At 52.9% G+C, this 24396-nt stretch overlaps 2 protein-coding genes across 2 annotated transcripts in view; both read left to right on the top strand.

Annotated features, from left to right (window-relative positions):
* The window catches only part of LOC147662747 (uncharacterized), a 418861-nt gene that overhangs the window by 54481 nt on the left and 339984 nt on the right, over positions 1–24396 (top strand). The window lies entirely within an intron of this gene.
* The window catches only part of LOC147662748 (uncharacterized), a 107718-nt gene continuing 84202 nt past the window's right edge, over positions 881–24396 (top strand). Inside the window, exons 1-3 of the mRNA XM_086950927.1 lie at positions 881–2534; positions 2703–2931; positions 3436–3633. Coding sequence (XP_086807053.1) covers positions 1537–2534; positions 2703–2931; positions 3436–3633 — 1425 coding nt within the window. The 5' untranslated portion in view covers positions 881–1536. The remainder of the gene's footprint in view (positions 2535–2702; positions 2932–3435; positions 3634–24396) is intronic.

The raw sequence follows: 24396 nt of genomic DNA, 5'->3' as shown, positions 1-24396 counted from the left end.
GTTACTCTGTAAACACTGGTAAATCACCTCCTTTCCAGACATTAATAAGATGTCACCTGATCAACAGAACTTTTAGTTAAATATCTGTGTATGATGAAATATTCCTTGCTAAGTTTCAAAAGCGATAAAGAAGAAGGGGGAGATTTACTAAGATTTTGCACTGTTTGCATCACAAAAGAGGCACAAAATGGAGCAAAATCTTTTTTCCTAATTTACTTTCCAGCGCTAAACTTGTTTAACACTGGAAATAACGTTAAAGTAATGTGACACTGCGCATAGCATTGTTTCGCATTACTTTGTGCCTTGGAGCCTGCCAAGGGTGGTGCATGGGCGTTCCCGTGCAACCAGAAAACTAGGTGCAAGGAAGGAGAAATGCTTTCCTTTCTCCTTCCTTTTCTGACTTTGCATGTGTGCTGCACTGTGCAACACGTATGCAAAATTGTAAAAGCTTTCCCTCGTGTCGAGTCATAGTAATTTGTACAGGAAGGGTGTCCTTCCTGTACAAAACCCATGCTGGACTCACAGACACACACACCCTAGTGCTCTGGTGCTAAGGTGTGTGCATGGCGCAGGCCCTCTGTAATCAGGGCCGGCGCAAGGGAAAGGAAAGGAGAGAGCCATATCTTCGAAAATATGGTGCTCTCCTGTTCCCTTCCTGTCGCGCCACGCAGCGTAGCCTCGCGGGGGAGGGCTGCGCTGCATTGTGTGGATATTTGGTAAATCTCCCCTGAAATGTCTGTTACAATCAGTTAAACATTGTGAATTCTCATTCCATTATGTTTCAATTTAGTAATTTAAAATATCTTTCGATCCAACAGAAAACAAGCCTTGCATGTGTGAAATGACCATCAATAATGAAGCGAAGGCTGTAAATCTTCAACAATAGCGGAAATAATGAGCTCCAGTATTCAGGAAAACATCAGCGCAGTCGGCGACAGAGGAACCTGCACACAAACTGACAGATCCCGGATGAAGCCTCAAGGGCAGTTCAGTGATTGTAAGAGTCTGAGCTGTGCACCTCCACGCTACAAGACGAAGAAATGACCTTAGTAAAATTAAGGCAACAACAATAACAAACCCCCTCCTGTATAAACAAGTGTCCAACATCAGCTTTGATTATGGGATCGGTATGATGTGATTACCGCAGTGCTCTGTTTTCTAAGATGATTACAAGCCATCATTCCGTGCTCTAGGTGCATTGTAAACTCTTTCTGGCCGAACCACAGTAACCAGAGAAGAGCACAACAGAGCGGAGCCAGACAACTGACGGGTAAAGGAAAGAGGAGTTCTTATATCTACAATACAACAGACTGTCCTGATTTGCACCGGCCAGAAGGAAGATACATCTTTACCCGCAAGGGTGCATTGCCATAATCCAATCTAAAGGCACAATCGCCTACAAAGACACCTTCTACATATTAGGAGTGTGGCAAATATTTGGTGGCTATCGCATTTTATTGTTAAAACAGAAATCAAACGTGCAAATTACTGCACGCATATAAAGTTTGTGAGAAAAACACAAGTGCTTTATCAGCCATGTCGGCCCATCAGGAAATGCAGTCATGGGATGTAGAAAAATATATACCCGATCCACAGACACTAACCAAGAAAGAAGAATCATACACATGCAGCAAGAGCTTTAGTTTGTCATCACTACGCAAGCTTCATCAGCACACGTACATAGGACAAAAACCATTCAAGTGCAGTGAATGTGTCAAGAGATTTAGTCAGTTATCAATCCTACAGAAACATCACCGTACACACACGGGGGAAAAGCCATATCATTGCAGTGAATGTGCAAAGTGCTTTAGTTACTTTTCAAACCTCCAAAAACATCAGCGAATACACACGGGACAAAAACCTTTCAAGTGCAGTGAATGTGTAAAGAGCTTTGGTCAGTTATCAGCCCTACAGATACATCAGCGTACACACACGGGGGAAAAGCCATATCATTGCAGTGAATGTGCCAAGTGCTTTAGTCAATTATCAAAACTCCAAAAACATCAGCGAATACACACAGGGGAAAAACCATTCAAGTGCAGTGAATGTGCAAAGTGCTTTAGTCACTTATCAAAACTCCAAAAACATCAGCGAATACACACAGGGGAAAAGCCACACAAGTGCAGTGAATGTGCAAAGTGCTTTAGTCAATTATCAAACCTTCAAAAACATCAGCGAATACACACAGGGGAAAAACCATTCAAGTGCAGTGAATGTGACAATAGTTTTTGCAGCTCTTCAGCATTAAGGTATCATCTGCGAACACACACAGTAGAAAAACCATTCAAGTGTAGTGAGTGTGCAAAGAGCTTTAGTCGCTTATCAAACCTCCAACAACATCAGCGAATACACACAGGGGAAAAACCATTCACGTGCAGTGAATGTGCAAAGTGCTTTAGTAACCTATCAAACCTCCAAAAACATCAGCGAATACACACAGGGGAAAAACCATTCAAGTGCAATGAATGTGCAAAGTGCTTTAGTCAATTATCAAACCTTCAAAGCCATCAGCGAACACACACAGGGGAAAAACCATTCAAGTGCAGTGAATGTGACAATAGTTTTCGCAGCTCTTCAGCATTAAGGTATCATCTGCGAACACACATAGTAGAAAAAACATTCAAATGCAAAGAATGTGGGAAGAGATTTAGTCAGTTATTAGTCCTAAGACGTCATCAGCGTACACACAAGGGGGAAAAGACATATCATTGCAGTGAATGTGGAAAGTGCTTTAGTCACTTATCAAACCTCCAAAATCATCAGCGAATACACACAGGGGAAAAACCATTCAAGTGCAATCAATGTGGGAAGAGCTTTAGTCAGTTATCAGACCGAAAACGTCATCAGCGAACACACACAGGGGAAAAACCTTATTATTGTAGTGAATGTGACAGTAGTTTTCGCGACTCTTCAACATTAAGGTACCATCAGGTAACACACACAGGGAAAAAACCATTCAAGTGCAGTGAATGTGCAAAGTGCTTTAGTCACTTATCAAACCTCCAAAAACATCAGCGAATACACACAGGGGAAAAACCATTCAAGTGCAATGAATGTGGGAAGAGCTTTAGTCAGATATCAGACCGAAAACGTCATCAGCGAACACACACGGGGGAAAAACCTTATTATTGTAGTGAATGTGACAGTAGTTTTCGCGACTCTTCAACATTAAGGTACCATCAGGTAACACACACAGGGAAAAAACCATTCAAGTGCAGTGAATGTGCAAAGTGCTTTAGTCACTTATCAAACCTCCAACTACATCAGCGAATACACACAGGGGAAAAACCATTCAAGTGTAGTGAATGTGCAAAGTGCTTTAGTCAATTATCACACCTCCAAAAACATCAGCGAATACACACAGGGGAAAAACCATTCAAGTGCAGTGAATGTGCAAAGTGCTTTAGTCAATTATCAAACCTCCAACAACATCAGCGAATACACACAGGGGAAAAAACATTCAAGTGCAGTGAATGTGCAAAGTGCTTTAGTCACCTATCAAACCTCCAACAACATCAGCGAATACACACAGGGGAAAAACCATTCAAGTGCAGTGAATGTGCAAAGTGCTTTAGTCAGTTATCACACCTTCAAAGCCATCAGCGAACACACACAGGGGGAAAACCTATTCAAGTGCAGTGAATGTGACAATAGTTTTTGCAGCTCTTCAGCATTAAGGTCAAATCTGCGAACACACATAGTAGAAAAATCATTCAAGTGCAATGAATGTGGGAAGAGATTTAGTCAGTTATTAGTCCTAAAACGTCATCAGCAAACACACACGGGGAAAAACCCTATCATTGTAGTGAATGTGACAGTAGTTTTTGCGACTCTTCAGCATTAAGGTATCATCAGCGAACACACACAGGGAAAAACCATTCAAGTGCAGTGAATGTGCAAAGCGCTTTAGTCACTTATCAAACCTCCAAAAACATCAGCGAATACAAACAGGAGAAAAACCATTCAAGTGCAATGAAAGTGGGAAGAGCTTTAGTCAGATATCAGACCGAAAACGTCATCAGCGAACACACACGAACACACACTGTAAGCAGTAGACTCTGTTTTGAAGAATGTGGTGAAATAGCGAAATCCCACATCAAAAGCATATATGTGCCAGGACAATCAGTTGCACTCCCAGCAACTCATCTTCCACACTTAATTGTCCCTTGGTCTCAAATGTTCTGAAGGATTTGTCGTATGAATGCCAGAAGTGGCAGTGACATTCATGAAGCTAAAGCTAACAGGAGTGTGTGGGAGATAGAGAGGGGAGAGATAAAGAGAGTGAGAGAGACAAAGAAAGGGGGAGAAAAAGAACGAATTGGAAGGAGGGGGAACGTACGTTATTTGTACTCATCTAAAAATAGAAGAAGCAGCCGAATACATGCCAAGGTGTGACATCACCAGGGAAATGGGCTGAACACCTGTGAATGTAATGTTTATTTTTAATACCTATAGACCCATGTCATGCCAATAAACTAGTAAGGCGTTCTTTAAAAAGGGCTTGGTACTGCCCCAGAGAGAGTCTGCTAGAACCAAAACCAAAGAAAAACCAAGACAGACTAGTGTGTGTAACCACTTTTACCCCAGCCTCTAATGCCATAAAGAAAAGCATCTTGAAACACTGGTCTGTATTAAATGCCGGACTACTGAATCTTGAGCACCCTATTTTTGCATTCAAGAGAGCAAAAAATGTAAAAGATCATTTGGTAAGAGCTTCCCTACCTCAGCCTAATTTGAAAACAACCATCAATGATGCATGGGGGTTACCTGCCCTAACGGGTCATGCAAAATGTGGCAGTTGCATAGTGTATGACTTCACTATTGAGGGAAAAACATTTACTTTTGGCACTATTTCCTTTGAAAGAAAACACTTCACTAATTGTAACTCCATCAATGTGGTGTATGCCATTTTTTGCCCCCTGCAAGATGATATATGTTGGACAAACCAGCCAGAAGGTCAAGCTACGCATCGGACAACACCGTAGTAGGATCCGGTGCCATACTCCAAATGCCCCTCTTGTCGAACATTTCAAAGAAAAAGGACACACTGAAAATGATCTGACATGGACAATCATCACCATGGTAAAACCACCACCCAGAGGAGCGGACGTAACTCAGTTACTGAACAAGGAGGAACTTCACTGGATACTGCGCACCAACAGTATCCATACAGGCCTCAATCGTCTCGAAGATTGGACATCTCTCCTGTGATCAGTCACCCTGTAATACATACCTGACTTCCTCCTAGGTTTCGCGATGTTTCTTAAACAATTCATGTAAATATGTAAATGTTTATTGCACATGGTTTTATATATAACCTCTTCTCACTCCCACACCATTCCAGCATGGCTGCCAGTTTCACTGCGACTAGTCCTTTATCTATCTCTAAACACTCCCACACCTTTCCAGCATGGCCGCCGTACTCACCACGACTAGTCCCTCTTCCATTTCTGAATTCCCCTATATCTAGCCCTCAGGCATGAGCACGACAGCGATTCCCGCCATTTTGTATCCTGCATAGACAAGGAGCAGCCAAACCAGGAAGTAAGTACCTGCAGAATGCTCTAAATCGGCTTTTCCATACCCCACGAGGACCATAACTCATATAAATCTACTTTCTTCCTTCTTAGTGAGACACAATTGGTCCGGTCTCGTATTTAGAGGCTCCCTTGCCCTGGTTTGGTAATTATTTTATATTTTGAGCTTTTCATCACCTTCTCACCGGTCCATCAATATGTTTATACTCACTCTTTTATTTTCCCGCTTTTTTGGCAGGATACTAATGTGCTCCGAAACCCTTCAATTTCCTTACTTGCTTTGATTCCAAAAGCATAGGTACTGCTTAACAGACTACTTTGTGGACCACAATATTGGTAAATCACGATCTGTATGCTCGCGCTACTTTCCTTTTAAAATTGATCACGTAGAGCTAAACGATAATTCACAAACTCCTTTCGCCTCTGAACCGCATGTAAAACTCTTTACACGTAACCGCCGGTTACCAACACTTCGCCGCTTACACCGCTCGCCACCCGTTTTTAAACTTTGCATGGTCCAACTCTGAGCTCATTGAATGTTTTTTAACCTCATGCGTCGCCCCCCCACAGTTCCGTCACTGCGTCGGATTTTAAATGTTGTCCCCACTGTCATAAACAATTCACAATAGGCTGCATGGAAACAAAAGCCTGTCACGCCACCACGTTACAATTCACAAAATTACTATTCCTAAAAGATGAATAACTGCCACAAACAGTTCACAATGCCACAGATGATCACTGGTCAGATTTATATACATGCCTAGTCTTTTTGTTATTGACCAATGTGTATGTTTTGTCTCCCTTTTTTTGTTTCCCCAATATAACTGTATGTATGCTTATAGGCCCCAAAAAACTGTTATGCTTTCAAGACAAACAAATTAATTCTTTGTCCTGAAGATGATGCCATGTATCTGTGTGTAGGCATCGAAACGCCGTCGACATAGTAGCATCATATGTACCCTACTAATAGAAAATTGTTCACAATGATGCTTTGTACTTTACCATTGTCTGTTCACTGAGATACTAGCACAGACCGCCTTTGTTGCGTCAAGTTTACCCCCCTGTTTTGTCTTGTCCCCTGTGGGTTACTGGTTGTACCCACCTTGTAAAAAATCCTTTTATGTTTTCCATATCTCTTAAAATAAAAACCTGTCCTGCTGGACAAAGGTCATACTGACTATTGAGTGTATGTCCATCAATTCTGCCTAATCCCTGAACTACTAGGGACCACTGTCTTTTGAAATATGCCAATAAACAGGGCACAAGTAAGGAAAATAGTGAAGGAGCCCATTATCATATGCAAATCACAGTGACGTCACATGTAGTGACATCACAAGAAGTGATGTCAGGCCCTTAAAATTTTCGCGTGAAAGGTTGACGGCCTGTTTTTAAAAACAAGACACATAAAATGATGTAAAAATAAGTTTTTGGTTTCAGTTTTTATACATCATGTGTTTTGCCCACTATTAGTTTGTAACTAAACTCGAAAAATGACTGAAAGTGTAAATATTTTTAAACAGATATGTGGAACTTGGAAATTACATTTTTAAGCAGTTTTCAGCGAATAAATAAAATATGCTTTTAATTTGCGCTTGTTTCCTGACGTTATTCTTTATCCAGCCCCTAAACCCCAAAGTGTTTCACATTTACAATGTATTAAGCAATAGAAGGACTAATTGTGTCAAGTTCTCTGTTCCTCTCTTGCGCCACTCACACAAACAAACACTCAGAGGCCTGTGTCTGCAGTGCTGGGGCACAAAGTAACAATTACCAGTTGCAGGCTAAGGAGCTATGTGGAACTGAGTCCCGTTTCTAGATAATAGTGGGGGGACCGCTTCAAACTGTGGCTACCCCCCGACTTGTGCCGTGCTGATAAAGCAATAGTGAATTTGAGAAAATTATGATGAATTGAAATGAGAGAAAGAGAAGAACAGAGCAAGGTGCAGGATATATTAAAGAAAATGAAAAAAAGAGACACAAGACTTTAACCTTTTCTGTGTACTAGCACTTTACGTAAACAAGTTGTGCTGTGCGTTGTGAACAGGCTGTCACCCCCTTTGTATGTAAATGAGTTCTGTGACCAGACACCCCAGGCTCCCATCTCTTCTAGCGTGGATGATAATGTGAGCACTGTAAGGTAATCACAAACTAGGACTATATTGAGAAACAATTGGCTTCCAGGTCACACAGCTGTTGTTATGTAGTTCTTTATTATTATTTTTTCATTTACTTTAATTTACAGCAATCCTCCAGGTTAATTTTTCTCTGTATTACACTTCAGGTCGCTCATTTGTCGGCATGGGTTTTGTCCTTACGCTGGTCTAGGACGGGCCTTCTCAAGGTAGAAGGCACTGTAATAGGAATAATAAATCAGACATATATGAAATTGTATGTAAGCAAATGTGTGCATTTCAGTTATCAGGCACCACCAGACTCACATCTACACATGGAATTGAGCACCAAACTAAAGTGACTCCTCCCTGAATAAATATGTGCCATCAGTAATCGGGCTGATCGTTCTACTGATGCTCACAGCAAATACAGTTTCTGGCATTGTGCGCATTGGCCTAAATTTTAATTGCTGAAGTTTCACGCAGTTCCGCTGATGCGCACAGCTTATAAGGTTTGTGGATATTGTGCACTGTACACAGATCACTGAAGATCACCCTTAAGTAGTAACTAAGTCAAAACATAGCTCGTACATCATGCAAAATGTCACTGCCCCTCCCTTCTTGTTGACAACTCCAGAAGTCCCTCCTCTCTCGTGGAAGAAGGTTTCCACACATTATGCTCGTGTCTGTGGCACTTAAGTGCAGAGAGGAAAGCCTCATTGTTAATGCATTGTTTGGGCTCTGAGGGACAAGAATTCTTTGAGTACCTTCCTGAACTCTCTGATAGTGACTCCGACACTCTTAATGAATACGAGATCTGCTTCAACAAGTTGGACTTGCACCACCTCCCCAAAGTGAGTACTGTCCTTGTGTTAGAAAGGCGATCCTAGGGGGAGGCAGGAGTTGTCTGGCTGTCCACCCCGAGACCCGCCTCTCCTTCTGGAGTTGGCCGAGCGCCATCGAGAGGCCTCCTGGCGAGGTTCCTCTCCTATAATCGTACAGCCGAGCAATCCTACCACTACAAATGGACACCACACAAAGATAGATTCTTAGAGTCTTTATCAGCAATCAAGGTAGGTTCTCTCAGTAATATGTACAAACGGATCGAGGGGTCCTTAATGTCTCGGTAACTGTGGGAGGGGGTAGCGGGACAGTCTTAGTACCAGCCTGGCACAGGGATACCCTATGCTCAGCTCTCAATCCTCGAGCTGGGGGGGTGCCGCAAGGTCGGGCCGCGGCAGCGCCAGCAGGGCTCCAAAGATGGTTTCAGCGAGGTCGGGCCGCGGCAGCGCCAGCAGGGCTCCGAAGATGGTTTCAGCGAGGTCGTGCCGCGGCAGCGCCAGCAGGGTTCCGAAGATGGTTTCAACGAGGTTGGGCCGCGGCAGCGCCAGCAGGGCTCCAAGATGGTTTCAGCTAGGTCGGGCCGCAGCAGCGCCAGCAGGGCTCCAAGATGGTTTCAGCGAGGTCGGGCCGCGGCAGCGCCAGCAGGGCTCCAAAGATGGTTTCAGGGTTCAAAGTAGCGAGTTCTTCTCAGGATCAGCCGCGATTCAATCCGCCGGGCTCTCGACTCCCGGATACAACTCCCGACCCATTCCAGAGCTGCCCCAGATATAGGTCTGGAGTCCTTTGATGTCCGGACCCTCGCACCTGGGGGTCAGAGGGGCCAGGATGAGGGTGTCCAGACACCCAGCAGGGGGGTGGAGCCAGCACCCAGGGAGGCCGGAGGGCGATCGAAACCAGGTGTCCGGGGACGGCTGGAGGGCCATCGAAACTCTCCTCTTCCTTGATCCGTCAAGTGGCCGTTTTACCACCTGGTCGGATCTTGGTGCCTCGATGTCGGGGCTTCGCTAGGGCCGCGGCCGAGGTCGGGCCGAGGCCACGTGGTCCGGCCATGGAGGGCCCAAGATGGAGTTGGGGCCTGGGATGGTGGCCCGGGATAGGGGTCGGACCAGCAGCATGGGGCGAGTAGGGGTCGCCGTGTTCCTGAGGGGGAGAGCCGGGGGTCGCCAGAAGTGGCGGCTCTCGTGAGGGTTGGAGGAGGTAGCTTAAGGCCGGAGGACAGGGGTCGATGTCGTCCAGGGCCCGCCATGCGGGAGGAGTGGGACCACGCCATGAGGCCGGGTCCAACACACGTCCCCCCCAGCTGAAGGCAGGGAGAGTCACCCATCTTCTTGGGGGTTCTCCTCGCCGAGGCGGAAGAAGAGGGACAGGCCGTCGACGTTGGCGGGGTCGCTGCCGGGGCGATGTTCCACAGTGAAGTCCATCCCTTGTAAGGAGATGGACCAACGCAGCAACTTTGGGTTCTCCCCTCGCATCTGCATCAACCACCGCAGAGGTCGGTGGTCAGTTTGCACCCGGAAGTGGGTGCCGAAGAGGGAGGGTCGGAGCTTCTTGAGGGCCCACACCACGGCGAAGGCCTCTCGTTCAATGGTGCTCCAGCGTTGCTCTCGGGCTAGCAGCCGTCGGCTGATGAAGGCCACCGGTTGATCAACCCCCTCGACGTTAATTTGAGAAAAGACCGCCCCCAACACCGTGCTCTGAGGCATCTGTTTGGACTACGAATTCCCGGCTGTAGTCGGGGGCTTGGAGCACGGGGTGGAACACATTGCTGTTTTTAGGGTCTCAAAGGCGGCCTGACACTCGGGGGTCCAGTGCACCTTCTGTGGCTGCTTCTTGGAAATGAGTTTGGTGAGGGGGGCCCACAATGCTCCCATAATTCTTCACAAAGCGCCGGTAATACCCAGTGAGCCCCAGGAAGGCTCTGACTGCTGTCTGGGTGACCGGGGGCTCCCAGGCCAAGATGACGTCGATCTTGGGTTGGAGGGGGGCCACCTGGCCGCTCCCCACTTGGTGTCCCAGATAGGTCACGGAACTTTGGCCGATCTGGCACTTGCTTGCTTTTATGGTCAGTCCGGCCCGGTGGAGGGCCGCTAAGACCTCCCGGAGGTGCTGGAGGTGGTCGGCCCAGTGGAGGCTGTACACCGCAATATCATCCAGATAGGCGGCGCTGAACTCTTCTAGCCCCGCCAGCACCTTATTCACCAGTCTCTGGAACGTTGCGGGGGCGTTCTTCATCCCGAAGGGCATCACCCTGAAGTGGTAGTGGCCATCGGGGGTTGAGAAAGCGGAGCGCTCTTGGGCGCCTGGGGTGAGTCCGATCTGCCAGTAGCCGGAGGTTAGGTCGAGAGTGCTGCAGGTAGCGGGCTGCCCCCAGGCGGTCAATCAGTTCATCGGCCCGGGGAATGGGGTGGGCATCAGTCCGGGTGACTGCGTTCAATCCCCGGTAGTCTACACAAAATCTTAGTTCGGGAGAGGCGCCAGGGGCGGCGGCTTTCGGGACCAGGACGACCTGACTGGCCCACGGACTGTCAGAGGGTTCGACTACCCCCAGGGCCAGCATTTTGGAGACTTCCGATTGAATGCAGGTCCGAACTCGGTCGGGAACTCGGTAGGCCCGGTGTCGCACAGGCGGGCTGTCCCCGGTGTCGACATCGTCGACGCACCATTGGGTGACCCAGGGGGTGAGAGAAAACAAGTCTGCAAATTGACTCAACAGCTTTTGGCAGTCTTGGCGTTGTTCTGGAGTCAGAGTGGAGGAGAGGGTGACCCCCTCCATGGAGCCGTCCTTCTCGGAGGTGCTCAGGAGGTCCGGTAGGGGCTCGGAGTCGTCTTCGGCCCCGTCATCAGTCGCCATCAGTAGGCTAAGTTCCGTTCGGACAAAGTGAGGTTTGAGCCTGTTGGTGTGGAGGACCCGGAGGGGGTTCCTGGGGGACTCCTTGTCCACCAGGTAGGTGACAGGGCTCTTGCGCTCCACCACTTTGAAGGGCCCGGTCCATTTGTCCTGGAGGGCACATGGTTCGACCGGGGACATGACCCAGACCTGCTAGCCCGGCTCGAACTCGATGGAAGAGGCGTTTTGGTCATACCAGCATTTCATCTCCTCTTGGCTTGCCTCGAGGTTGTCCTTGGCAAGTTCCCAGAACCGCCGAGTCTGGTTTTCGGAGGGTCAGGAGGTACCGGTAGACGTCGGGGGGAGCAGCTCGGACTGCAACCTCCCAGCCTTCTTTGACCAGGCTGAGGGAACCCCGGACGGGGTGTCCGTACAATAGTTCGAAGGGGCTGAACCCCAGGGACTTCTGAGGGACCTCCCGATGGGCGAAGAGGAGGCAGGGCAGCAACACGGCCCATTGGCGTTGCAAGGGCTCTTCCATGCCCATGATCATCCCCTTGAGTGTTCTATTGAAACGCTCCACCAGTCCGTTCCCTTGGGGGTGGTAGGGGGTCGTAAACTTGTACGTGACCCCGCATTGTTGCCACAGGGACTTCATGTATCGGGAGATGAAGTTCGTACCCCAGTCACTGACGACCTCTCGGGGGAAGCCCACCCGGGAGAAGATCCCCATCAGCGCCCGGCCCACCATGGGGGCCGTCACGGTCCGGAGAGGGATGGCTTCAGGATAGCGGGTGGCATGGTCCACCAGGACGAGAATAAAACGGTGACCTTGAGAGGTTTGGGGCTCCATGGACCACAAAATGTCGATCCCTACCCGCTCGAAGGGGGTGTTGACGACGGGGAAGGGTTGAAGGGGGGCCTTGTGCTTCCCGCCGCTCTTCCCGCTGGCTTGGCAGGTTGGGCAAGTCCGGCAGTGATTGTTCACATCATTCCTCATTTTTTGCCAGTAGAAATGGGTCACCAGGCGGCTGTACGTTTTGTCCTGCCCCAGGTGCCCGGCGAGGGGCACGTCGTGTGCCAGGTTCAGGAGGAAGTCTCTGAACCGGAGGGGGACCACCAGCACCCGGCTGGCCCCCAGTTCGGCAACTTTTTGTTCGCTGTAGAGGAGCTCATTGTCCCAATAGACCCAGTCGGACCCCGATGGGTCTCCAGCGGCTTAAGCGGCGGCTTGCTGTCGGGTCCCCTCGAGGGAGGGACACGCTTTCTGCTCTTGACGGAACTGTTCTCGTGTGGGGCCACCTTCTTGGCGCCATTGGACTAGTTCCGGGAGGTCGCTGAACGCGGCAATGTCTTCATGGTTGGGCCCCAGGGGACCGGGCTCAGGGTCGGTGTCTTTGGGGACGGAGGGCGGCGGAGGCGCGGGCCCCTCTGGTTCTTCGGTTGGGGTGGATTCAGTCATGGCGGTGGCCCGGGCGGTCATTGATCGGGTGGTCGCACAGACCCACTCGGGAAGGCCTAGCATCCCCAGATGCTCTCTTCGCTCAACGTTGGCCCAGGGGGAACTTTCCAGGTCGTTCCCGAGGAGGCAGTCCACGGGGGCATCGTCCCGGACGGTCACTTTCAGCATGCCCGACACTCCCCCCCCCCCCTCCCCCCCCCCCCACTCGAAGGAGATTCGGGCCATCTGGCACAGGCTCTCTGAATTGTCCGCCGACCGTACTGGGCACAGCACATTGGGCAGGATCTGGTCAGGGGTCACCAAGTGGCAACGGACGGCCGTCACGCTGGCTCCGGTGTCGCGGAGGGCTTCGGCCTGGTGCCCATTAATGGTGACCCACTGGCGGTACTTCTGAGTGTTGCCCGGAATCGGGGCCCGGGGGACCATGTCTCTTTTGCCTAGACATACCAGGGACATGGCGGCGGCCTCCCACTCAGTCTGATCTTCGTCATAGTTCTCTTCTTCGCCCCTTTCCTCTCCCAGGGAGGCAGCCACGATCTGGCGGTTTGGAGGACCGGTGGTGCCGGGCCGCTGGTTCATTGGGCAGTTGGGGTCATTGGCATAGTGACCGGGTCGCTGGCATTTGTGGCAGATAACGTTCGAGCGGGGCCCCGGTCGGGCTGGGGGGGGTCCCTCTTCTAGCCAGGGATGCCGAAGTGTTGGTCGGGGAAGGCACTGCGGGGGAGTCTCGGTTCCGGCTCTGGCCTCACCCGTCACCTCGCGGATGGTGGGGCGCCTGGGGTGCCCGGCCATAGTCTCCCATTGAGTTCCGGGGGACCCGGGTGCTCACCCATCGATTGGCCTCGACGGCGAGTTTACGTGGCTCGGTCAGCTTGCTGTCGAGGAGATGCTGCCTGAGTTCGACAAAACAGTTGTTGGAGAGGTGCTCCCATACAATGAGGTTGAACAGCTGCTCGTAGGTGGTGACCTGGCTGCCTTTGATCCACCCCTCTAGGGCTCTACTATAGAAGTTCACGTACTCCACCCATGTAGTACCGGGGATTTTCTTACAGTCTCAGAATCGCTGCCTGTACATCTCGGGGGTGAGTCCATAGCGAGTAAGGAGGGCGGCTTTCATATGTTCGTAAGAGGTCATCTCGGCGTCTGGGAGCTCCAGCAAGTCATCTCTCCCTTCGCTGATGAACTTCCCCCACAAGCTGGCACCCCAGTCTTTTTGGGGTACTCGATGAGAGGTCATGGCTACCTCGTAAACCTTAACCTTAAACCATTGTTGGATGTCGTCGTTTTTATAGTATTCTTTGATGACATCTTTGGGGATGTGGACCTTTGTGTCCGCAGGAGGAGGGGGGCTCCGGTTCCCGAAGGCGCTGGCCTCCCCATTTGCGGCCTTGATCTCAAGTTCTTTTAAGCTACGCTCGTGTTCGAACGTGAGCTTCTTCTCCTCTAAGTCCCTCTGCCTTCGTTTCTCCTCCAGGTCTCCTTGCGGCCGTAGTTGCTCAAGGGCTATCTTTTTCTCGGCCAGCTGTAGTTCTCCGTCCAGACGGAGTCGGGTGAGCTCCAATTCGTGGAGCCGGCTTCTTTCTCGCTCTCGGGCGTCTTCGGGGGAGAGGCCCGTGTTTACGTTGGTATTTCTTTCCTCCGCTGGGGTTGCAGTGTTTTCTGGGTGCATATCTGGGACCGTGTCATCTTCGTTCTGGGGTGGCGTCGCTCCTGCCTCCACCCATGTTTGTAGGGCCTGCTTGAAATCGTCCTTGGTGCTTGGTGCTTAGTCCAGTGGTAGCGATGCCCAGGTCCTTGCAGAATTGTTTCAATTATTTGTGGTTATAGTCTTCCAACCGTTCCTTCTGGAACTCCGCGGTTGGTCTGGTTTCTTTGGTAGTCATGGTTGTGGTGTGTTAGTAGTGGGTGAGTCACTCTCTGTACGATTTGCGTCGGCTCGGATCGCACCGCCTGCCACCAATGTTAGAAAGGCGATCCTAGGGGGAGGCAGGAGTTGTCTGGCCATCCACCCCGAGACCCGCCTCTCCTTCTGGAGTTGGCCAAGCGCCGTCGAGAGGCCTCCTGGCGAGGTTCCTCTCCTAGAATCGTACAGCCGAGCAATCACACCACTACAAATGGACACCACACAAGGATAGATTCTTAGAGTCTTTATCAGCAATCAAGGTAGGTTCTCTCAGTAATACGTACAAACGGATCGAGGGATCCTTAATGTCTCGGTAACTGTGGGAAGGGGGTAGCGGGACAGTCTTAGTACCAGCCTGGCTCAGGGATACCCTACGCTCAGCTCTCAATCCTCGAGCTGGGGGGGTGCCGCAAGGTCGGGCCGCGGCAGCGCCAGCAGGGCTCCGAAGATGGTTTCAGCGAGGTCGGGCCGCGGCAGCGCCAGCAGGGCTCCGAAGATGGTTTCAGCGAGGTCGGGCCGCGGCAGCGCCAGCAGGGCTCCGAAGATGGTTTCAGCGAGGTCGGGTCACGGCAGCGCCAGCAGGGCTCCAAGATGGTTTCAGCGAGTTCGGGCCGCGGCAGCGCCAGCAGGGCTCCAAGATGGTTTCAGCGAGGTCGGGCCGCGGCAGCGCCAGCAGGGCTCCAAAGATGGTTTCAGGGTTCAAAGTAGCGAGTTCTTCTCAGGATCAGCCGCGATTCAATCCGCAGGGCTCTCGACTCCCGGATACAACTCCCGACCCATTCCAGAGCTGCCCCAGATATCGGTCTGGAGTCCTTTGATGTCCGGACCCTCGCACCTGGGGGTCAGAGGGGCCGGGATGAGGGTGTCCAGACACCCAGCAGGGGGGTGGAGCCAGCGCCCAGGGAGGCCGGAGGGCCATCGAAACCAGGCGTCCGGGGACGGCTGGAGGGCCATCGAAACTCTCCTCTTCCTTGATCCGTCAAGTGGCCGTTTTACCACCTGGTCGGATCTTGGTGCCTCGATGTCGGGGCTTCGCTGGGGCCGCGGCCGAGGTCGGGCCGAGGCCACGTGGTCCGGCCATGGAGGGCCCAAGATGGAGTCGGCCTGGGATGGTGGCCCGGGATAGGGGTCGGACCAGCAGCGTGGGGCGAGTAGGGGTCGCCGTGTTCCTGAGGGGGAGAGCCAGGGGTCGCCAGGAGTGGCGGCTCTCGTGAGGGTTGGAGGAGGTAGCTTCAGGCCGGAGGACAGGGGTCGATGTCGTCCCGGGCCCACCATGCAGGAGGAGTGGGACCACGCCACGAGGCCGGGTCCAACACCTTGTAAGATATAACTTCGGGAGAAGGATGTAAAGGTAGGATGAGTCGGTCGAACAGTACATAACTGCCTTGCGCAAATTGGCTTCCACGTGCAATTTTGGTGCCGCTTTAGAGGATCGCTTAAGAGATTAGTTCATGTTAGGATGCGCCCTCGACAAAACGAGACATGCCCTGTGGCAAAAAGACACACCATCGCTTCAAGAAGTGCTGACTGTTAGACGGACCGGGAGGGTCGGCCGAGGATAAGGGGAGAGGTCTCCGGGGAGAGCCGTCTCCGGCGATCGTACAGACAAGTAACTTCCCCCCCACAGACGGACACCACACAAGGGCAAAGTTCAACAATACTTTATAGGCAATTCTTTAAGTACGATAGAATGGTACAAGGAGGTCTGGACTCAGGGGTCCCCTCGATTCTGGTCTCTGGTTTGGGAGAAGGGTAGCGGGACAGTCTTGTTACCAAAAGATGGAAATAGCTCTCAATCCTCGAGCTCGGCGTTCTAGATGATCGGGCCGCGGCGGAGCCAGCAGGTCCCGAGATGGACGAAGGAAGCGACGGTCCGCGGCGGAGCCAGCAGGTCCCGATGAAGATGGTAGTTACAAACGGTCCGCGGCCACGCCAGCAGGTCCCGACGACGATGAAGGATTACGAAGGTTACGAAGGTTGCGGCAGCGCCAGCAGGCAGGACGATGATGCGCAAGGCAGAGCTACGGCAGCGCCAGTAGTCCGTCAAGGATGAGTTCTTCTCTGCGTCTCTCGACTCCAGGATACAACTGCCTTCCTGCTCTGGAGCTGCCCCAGTTATAGGGCTGGTGCCCTTTGATGTCCGGACCCTCGCACTTGGAGGTCGGGAGGTCCGGGATGAGGGAGTCCAGACACCCAGCAGGGGGGTGGAGCCAGCGCCCGGGGAGGCGATGGGCGAGCGGCACTTGGCGGGGGAGAGCCATCGACACCTCTTTCTCCCATTGACTTGCCAAGTAGCCCGCTCACCTCCTGGGTGGATGGTGGTGCCGGGATGTCTGAGGCCTGGCTAGGCCCAGGGTTGAGGTCGATCGGGGGCCAGGCGGCCTCGTGGTGGAGTGTCCAAGATGGCGCCCAGGCTGGGCGCGCGGGCCAGTAGTGGGTCGGGCCCACGAGGTCGATATGTTCAGGGGCAGGGGTCCCGGAGGGGACGGAAGACGTGCAGTGGTGGTGTGTGACACTTGCGTGACCGGGCTCGGGCCTGGTCGGGCCGAGGGGGAGCGGCCCTTCATGTGGCCTGTCCAACATGCGTCCCCCCCAGCTGAAGGCGGGGAGAGTCACCCATCCTCTTGGGGACTCTCCTCGTCGAGGCGGAAAAACCGGGACAGGCCATCCGCGTTGGCGTGATCTGGCCCAGGCCGGTGCTCAACAGTGAAGTCCATCCCTTGTAGGGAGATGGACCAACGTAGTAGTTTCGGGTTTTCCCCCCGCATCTGCATCAGCCACTGCAGGGGTCGATGGTCGGTCTGCACCCGAAAGTGTGTGCCAAAGAGGTAGGGCCGGAGCTTTTTGAGGGCCCATACCACAGCGAAGGCCTCCCTCTCTATGGTGCTCCAGCGTTGTTCTCGGGGTAGGAGTCGCCTGCTGATGAAGGCCACTGGCTGATCAAGGCCTTCGGTGTTCACTTGAGACAGGACTGCCCCAATGCCATGGTCGGAGGCATCCGTCTGGACGACGAACTCCCGGCTGTAGTCGGGGGCCTGGAGCACAGGGGCGGAGCACATGGCGGCCTTCAATTGTTCGAAGGCTGTTTGACAATCTGGGGTCCAGTTGACTTTCTTGGGTTGATTTTTGGACGTGAGTTCTGTGAGGGGCCCCACTATGGTACCATAGTCTTTCACGAACCTTCGGTAATAGCCCGTGAGGCCCAGGAAGGCGCGTACCTCGGTCTGGGTGATGGGGGGCTGCCAGGACTGGATGGCGGCAATCTTGAGCTGCAGAGGGGCCACCAGGCCGCTTCCCACCTGGTGTCCGAGGTAGGTTACGGACCCCTGACCAATTTGGCATTTGCTGGCCTTGATCGTGAGGCCAGCCCGCTGAAGGGCCTGTAGCACCGCTCGGAGGTGGTGGAGGTGCTCGGGCCAGTGGTGGAGGTGCTCGGGCCAATGGTGGCTGTATACAGCGATGTCGTCTAGGTAGGCGGCGCTGAATCCTTCGAGCCCTGCCAGGACCTGATTGACGAGCCGCTGAAATGTTGCTGGAGCATTCTTCATGCCGAAGGGCATGACCTTGAAATGGTAATGGCCATCAGGGGTGGAAAAGGCAGAACGTTCTTGGGCCCGGGGTGTGAGGCCGATCTGCCAGTAGCCCGCCGTCAGGTCGAAAATACTGAGGTAGCGGGCAGCTCCCATGCGGTCGATTAGTTCGTCTGCCCGGGGGATGGGATGTGCGTCTGTTCTGGTGACCGCATTCAAGCCCCGGTAGTCGACGCAGAACCGGAGTTCTGGTGTGGCGCCGGGAGCGGCTGCTTTGGGGACCAGCACTACAGGGCTGGCCCAGGGGCTGTCTGAGGGCTCGATGACCCCGAGCGTGAGCATTTTGGTTACTTCTTCCTGGATGCAGGCCCGTACCCGATCTGGCACGCGGTAGGCCCGGTGGCGGATAGGGGGGCTGTCCCCCGTGTCCACGTCGTGCACACACCAGGAAGTGACACCTGGGGTGAGGGAAAACAGGCTGGCGAACTGCAACAGAAGGTCTCGACACTCCTGGCGTTGTTCCCGGGTGAGGGCCTCCGAGAGTCGGACCCCATCCACGGAGCCGTCTTTCTCCCGAGTCCGTAGGAGGTCAGGGAGGGCTCGGAGTCTTCTTCGGCCCCATTGTCTGTGGCCATCAGGAGGCTGAGTTCTGAACGCACAAAGTGGGGTTTCAGTCTATTAGCGTGGAGGACCCGGAGGGGGTTCCGTGAAGATTCCATGTCGATGAGATAGGTGGCAGGACCCTTGCGCTCGACTACTTTGAAGGGCCCCGTCCACTTGTCTTGCAGGGCGCAGGGTTCGGTGGGGGACATCACCCATACCTGTTGCCCAGGTTCAAATTCGATGGAGGAGGCTTTCCGGTCATACCACTTTTTCATGTCCTCTTGACTGGCCTCTAGGTTGGCTTTTGCCAGCTCTCTGAACCGCCGGGTCTGGTTGCGGAGGGTTAGGAGGTACCTGAAGACATCTGGGGGGTTCTTTAGAGGGGGCATCTCCCAGCCTTCCTTGACTAGGCTGAGCGGCCCCCGTACTGGATGTCCATACAGCAGTTCAAACGGGCTGAAGCCGAGGGACTTCTGGGGGACCTCTCGATATGCGAAGAGGAGGCACGGGAGCAGCACATCCCACTGGCGACGGAGGGGCTCTTCCAACCCCCCAATCATCCCTTTGAGCGTGCGGTTGAACCGCTCAACGAGTCTGTTTCCTTGAGGGTGATAGGGGGTCGTGAATCGGTAGGTAACCCCACACTGTTGCCAGAGGGACTTCATATATTTGGAAATAAAGTTCGTGCCTCTGTCGCTGACGACTTCTCGGGGGAAGCCCACACGGGAGAAGATTCCCATCAGAGCCCGGCCGACTACCGGGGCTGTCACAGTTCGCAGGGGAACAGCCTCGGGGTAGCGGGTGGCGTGGTCCACTAGCACCAGGATGAACCAATGGCTTTGTTTTGTACGCGGGTCCAGGGGCCCCACAATGTCTATCCCGACCCTCTCGAACGGCCCCCCCTCTTGAGGCCACTGGTCGAGGTTAGCGAGGTCTGGAGGTTGAGCTGGTTCTGGGGGGACGTCACGGTCGGTGGTTTCGACTGGGGCGACCGGAGGCGGAGGCGCCGGCCATTCGGGTTCCTCGGGTCGGGGTTTGGCACGGGCGGCCATGGACCGGGTGGTGACGCACGCCCAGTCCGGGATGCCTAACATCCCCAGGTGTTCTCTTCGTTCTACGGCTGCCCACGGAGAGCTTTCAAGGTCATTCCCCAGGAGGCAGTCTACGGGGGCATCGTCTCGGACCGTTACTTTCAACATGCCGGAGACCCCTCCCCATTCGAAAGGGACGCAGGCCATCCGACACAGACTTTCCGAGTTATCGGCTGAACGGACAGGGCAGAGAATGTTTGGTAGGAACTGTTCTGGGGCCACCAGGTGACAGCGGACGGCTGTCACACTGGCCCCGGTGTCACGGAGGGCTTCGGCCCGGCGTCCATTGATGCTCACCCATTGGCTGTACTTCTGGGTGTTAGCGGGTAGGGGGACCCGCGGGACCATGTCTTTCCCCCCTAAGCATGCTAGAGCCATGGTGGCTGGCTCCCATTCTTGATGCTCTTGCTCATATTCTTCTTGTTCCTCTGAGATCTGTTCCTCCCCCAGAGCAGCAGCGGCTACTTGGCGGGGTCTTGGGCTCTGGTACTGGGGGCAGTTTGGGTCGTTTGCATAGTGGCCGACTCGTTGGCATCGATGGCACGTAACATTGGCTCGGTATCCCGGTCGCGCCGGGGTGCTGCCCCGGTTGGCCGGGGGGGTGGTGCTGGTAGCGGGGGCGACCGGAGCGTTGTCTCTTCCGCGTCCTTGGCCTCCTCCTCCTCCTCGGGGACGGTGCTGACCGTTGTTGTTCCGGCTCTGTTCATAGGACCCATTTCGGCCCACTCTGGTGATTTCCCACCGGTCAGCCTCGGCTGCGAGCTGCCGGGGATCGGTCAATTTGCTGTCGAGGAGGTGCTGGCGGAGCTCAATGAAGCAATTGTTCGATAGATGCTCCCATACCATGAGATTGAAGAGTTGTTCGTAAGTTGTGACCTTGCTTCCTTTGATCCAGCCCTCGAAGGCTCGGCTAAAATAGTTTACATAGTCCACCCAAGTTGTACCCGGGATGCGGGTGCAGTCGCGGAACCTCTGACGGTACATCTCGGGTGTGAGGCCATAGCGGGTGAGGAGTGCAGCTTTCATATGGTCATAGGAGGTCATCTGGTGGTCCGGGAGCTGTAGCAGGGCGTCGCGGCCCTCATTGAGGAATCTCCCCCATAGACCGGCTCCCCAGTCGCTTCTATCGATTCGGTGGGCGGTCATAGCGATTTCGTAGGTCTTAAACCATTGCTGGATGTCGTCCTCTCGGAAGTATTCTCGAACGACATCCTTGGGGATGTGTACATTTTTCTCTGTTGCCCCTGGGGTGTGGGGTTGCTCGGGCACCCCTACTTCTTTATTCTGCTTGCGTAAGTCGATCTCAGCTAATTTTCGCTCGTGTTCATATGCCAGTTTCTTTTCCTCGAGCTCCCTTTGTCTCTGTTTTTCCTCTCTTTCTTCTCGGAGACGCAGGTGCTCTAAGTTTATTTTTTGTTCGGCCAACTTAAGTTCAACATCCATTTTGAGCCGGGCCATTTCTAGCTCGTGTAGTCGGGTTTTTTCTCGTTCCTGGATCTCGTCTTGCGAGAGACCCGTTCTTCGCTCCTCAGGGGCCGTGCTGTTTTTTTCTATTGCTGCGATGTTTTGGTCGGGGGTTCCGGCAGCCCCGGTTTCTGCCCAAGACTCTAGGGCATGCTTGAAATCGTCTTTGGTACTTAGACCGGTGGTAGCGATACCTAGTTCGATGCAGAATTGTTTTAATTCACGATGGCTGTACTCGTCCAATTTCTCCATCTGAAATTTCTCGGTGGATCCGCTTTCTTTGTTTGACATCGTGATTTCGTCGTGGGGTGAGCTACTTTCTGTACGATTATGCGGTGATTCGGATCGCGCCGCTGGCCACCAATGTTAGACGGACCGGGAGGGTCGGCCGAGGATAAGGGGAGAGGTCTCCGGGGAGAGCCGTCTCCGGCGATCGTACAGACAAGTAACTTCCCCCCCACAGACGGACACCACACAAGGGCAAAGTTCAACGATACTTTATAGGCAATTCTTTAAGTACGATAGAATGGTACAAGGAGGTCTGGACTCAGGGGTCCCCTCGATTCTGGTCTCTGGTTTGGGAGAAGGGTAGCGGGACAGTCTTGTTACCAAAAGATGGAAATAGCTCTCAATCCTCGAGCTCGGCGTTCTAGATGATCGGGCCGCGGCGGAGCCAGCAGGTCCCGAGATGGACGAAGGAAGCGACGGTCCGCGGCGGAGCCAGCAGGTCCCGATGAAGATGGTAGTTACAAACGGTCCGCGGCCACGCCAGCAGGTCCCGACGACGATGAAGGATTACGAAGGTTACGAAGGTTGCGGCAGCGCCAGCAGGCAGGACGATGATGCGCAAGGCAGAGCTACGGCAGCGCCAGTAGTCCGTCAAGGATGAGTTCTTCTCTGCGTCTCTCGACTCCAGGATACAACTGCCTTCCTGCTCTGGAGCTGCCCCAGTTATAGGGCTGGTGCCCTTTGATGTCCGGACCCTCGCACTTGGAGGTCGGGAGGTCCGGGATGAGGGAGTCCAGACACCCAGCAGGGGGGTGGAGCCAGCGCCCGGGGAGGCGATGGGCGAGCGGCACTTGGCGGGGGAGAGCCATCGACACCTCTTTCTCCCATTGACTTGCCAAGTAGCCCGCTCACCTCCTGGGTGGATGGTGGTGCCGGGATGTCTGAGGCCTGGCTAGGCCCAGGGTTGAGGTCGATTGGGGGCCAGGCGGCCTCGTGGTGGAGTGTCCAAGATGGCGCCCAGGCTGGGCGCGCGGGCCAGTAGTGGGTCGGGCCCACGAGGTCGATATGTTCAGGGGCAGGGGTCCCGGAGGGGACGGAAGACGTGCAGTGGTGGTGTGTGACACTTGCGTGACCGGGCTCGGGCCTGGTCGGGCCGAGGGGGAGCGGCCCTTCATGTGGCCTGTCCAACACTGACCATAGCCAAAAGTCATGGGCATTCAAAAGTGTGTGTTGATATTATGCGCAAAGACAGTACAGGTGATAAAAAGGAGAACATTAATGTCAAGGTGGTGGTGGATAGATTTGTTAAACCCAAATTGAGCACCACTTCAAAGCCCTTTAACACAAAGAATTTTCAGAGGAAGTGCTTCAGGTGTGGCAACTCAGGGAAGTTTATCTTTATTTGGAAGGAATCAATGTTCTCCCTGTCACAGGGAATGCTAGAGATGGCCCTCAGGAGCTAGTTGTGATCAATGATGCTCTAGTGAGCATGCTCTTCGACTTTGAGGCCAAGATACCGCTAGTCCCCAAAACATTTTATGAGTGTAATCTGCTGGGGAAAGTCACCCTGTTGAAGCCAGACATTAGACCAAAAGGTTAAGGTATGGTGACTATTGAGTTGCTGGGTTATTTCTGGGGCACGATTGACTTCAAAGGGAGAGTCATCCCTGGTAAAATCTATGTCTCGATGAAGCGGGACTCGATCATTAGTTGCTTCTATCAACGTGATCTACATATCTGCCTTTATCCCAATGAGATCTGTCTGCCTAAAAGAATTACCACCAGTTAGGGTTGTTAGTAATGCTAATCGAGACTGGATCAAGGAATTCCTTGAGGTCTTTGCTGGTGGACTGTGTTTGTTTCAAAAACGATGTACATTGGATAAAGGTCAAATCTAACTCTGTTCCAAAAACAGCTAAGGTCAGAAATGCACCTCTGTAAGTAAGGGAGAGCAGTTGAATTAGGCAATCTCTTAGCCAAGTTTATCATTCAAGAAGTTAAAGCAACGGAGTGGGTCTCTCCTGTTGTTATGGCCCGCAAAGCCAATGGGGAGGCTAGGCTCTGTGTCAGCTTGAGGGAGCTCAACAAAGCAGTTAATATTGATCATTATGCTTTCACCCACATAACTAAAATGCTGTGTTCTCATGAGTGGGCAAGGCATTTTTCTTCCTTGGACTTGACCTCCGCCTATCACCAGGCCGACCTTCACTCCTCTTCAGAACATTCAGAGCATTCACACCTCTTCCCAGGACCTTACCTCCTGGGTAACACCCTTTGGTACCTTTAGGTTTCTAAGAATGCCTTTCGACTGATTTCTGCAGCCTCAGTTTTTTAGAGGGCGATGGAGGGCATTCTTGGAAGCCTTCAGGGTTTCAAGGTGTACCCAGATGATGTGCTCATCTTTGGTGTGGATCTTGAGGAACATAATGGGAGGCTGAGGTCAGTATTGAAGAAGTTATGTGATGCTGACCTCACCCTTATTATTAACCAGTGCAAATTTGATGTCAAAGAATTAGAGTACCTTGGGCATTTTGTGTCCGCTGCAGGCATCAAACCTAAACACTCATTGGTAAGCACCATTTGACCAGGCAAGTCAACAACGTCTCCTCGGCGTGCTTCAACATCCTACGCATGCTACGGAAGATCTTCCGGTGGATCCCCACCGAGACCAGGAAGACCGTCACCCAGGCCCTCGTCACCAGCCGACTGGACTACGGCAACGCCCTCTACGCCGGTACCACCGCCAAGCTCCAGAAGAGACTCCAGCGGATCCAGAACGCCTCAGCCAGACTCATCC

This window comes from Lissotriton vulgaris, unplaced genomic scaffold (genome assembly GCF_964263255.1).
Source record: "Lissotriton vulgaris unplaced genomic scaffold, aLisVul1.2 SCAFFOLD_1034, whole genome shotgun sequence".
NCBI classification, from domain to species: Eukaryota; Metazoa; Chordata; class Amphibia; order Caudata; family Salamandridae; genus Lissotriton; species Lissotriton vulgaris.
The sequence above is the reverse complement of the archived record's forward strand: the minus strand, read 5'-3'. Positions and strand labels throughout refer to the sequence as shown.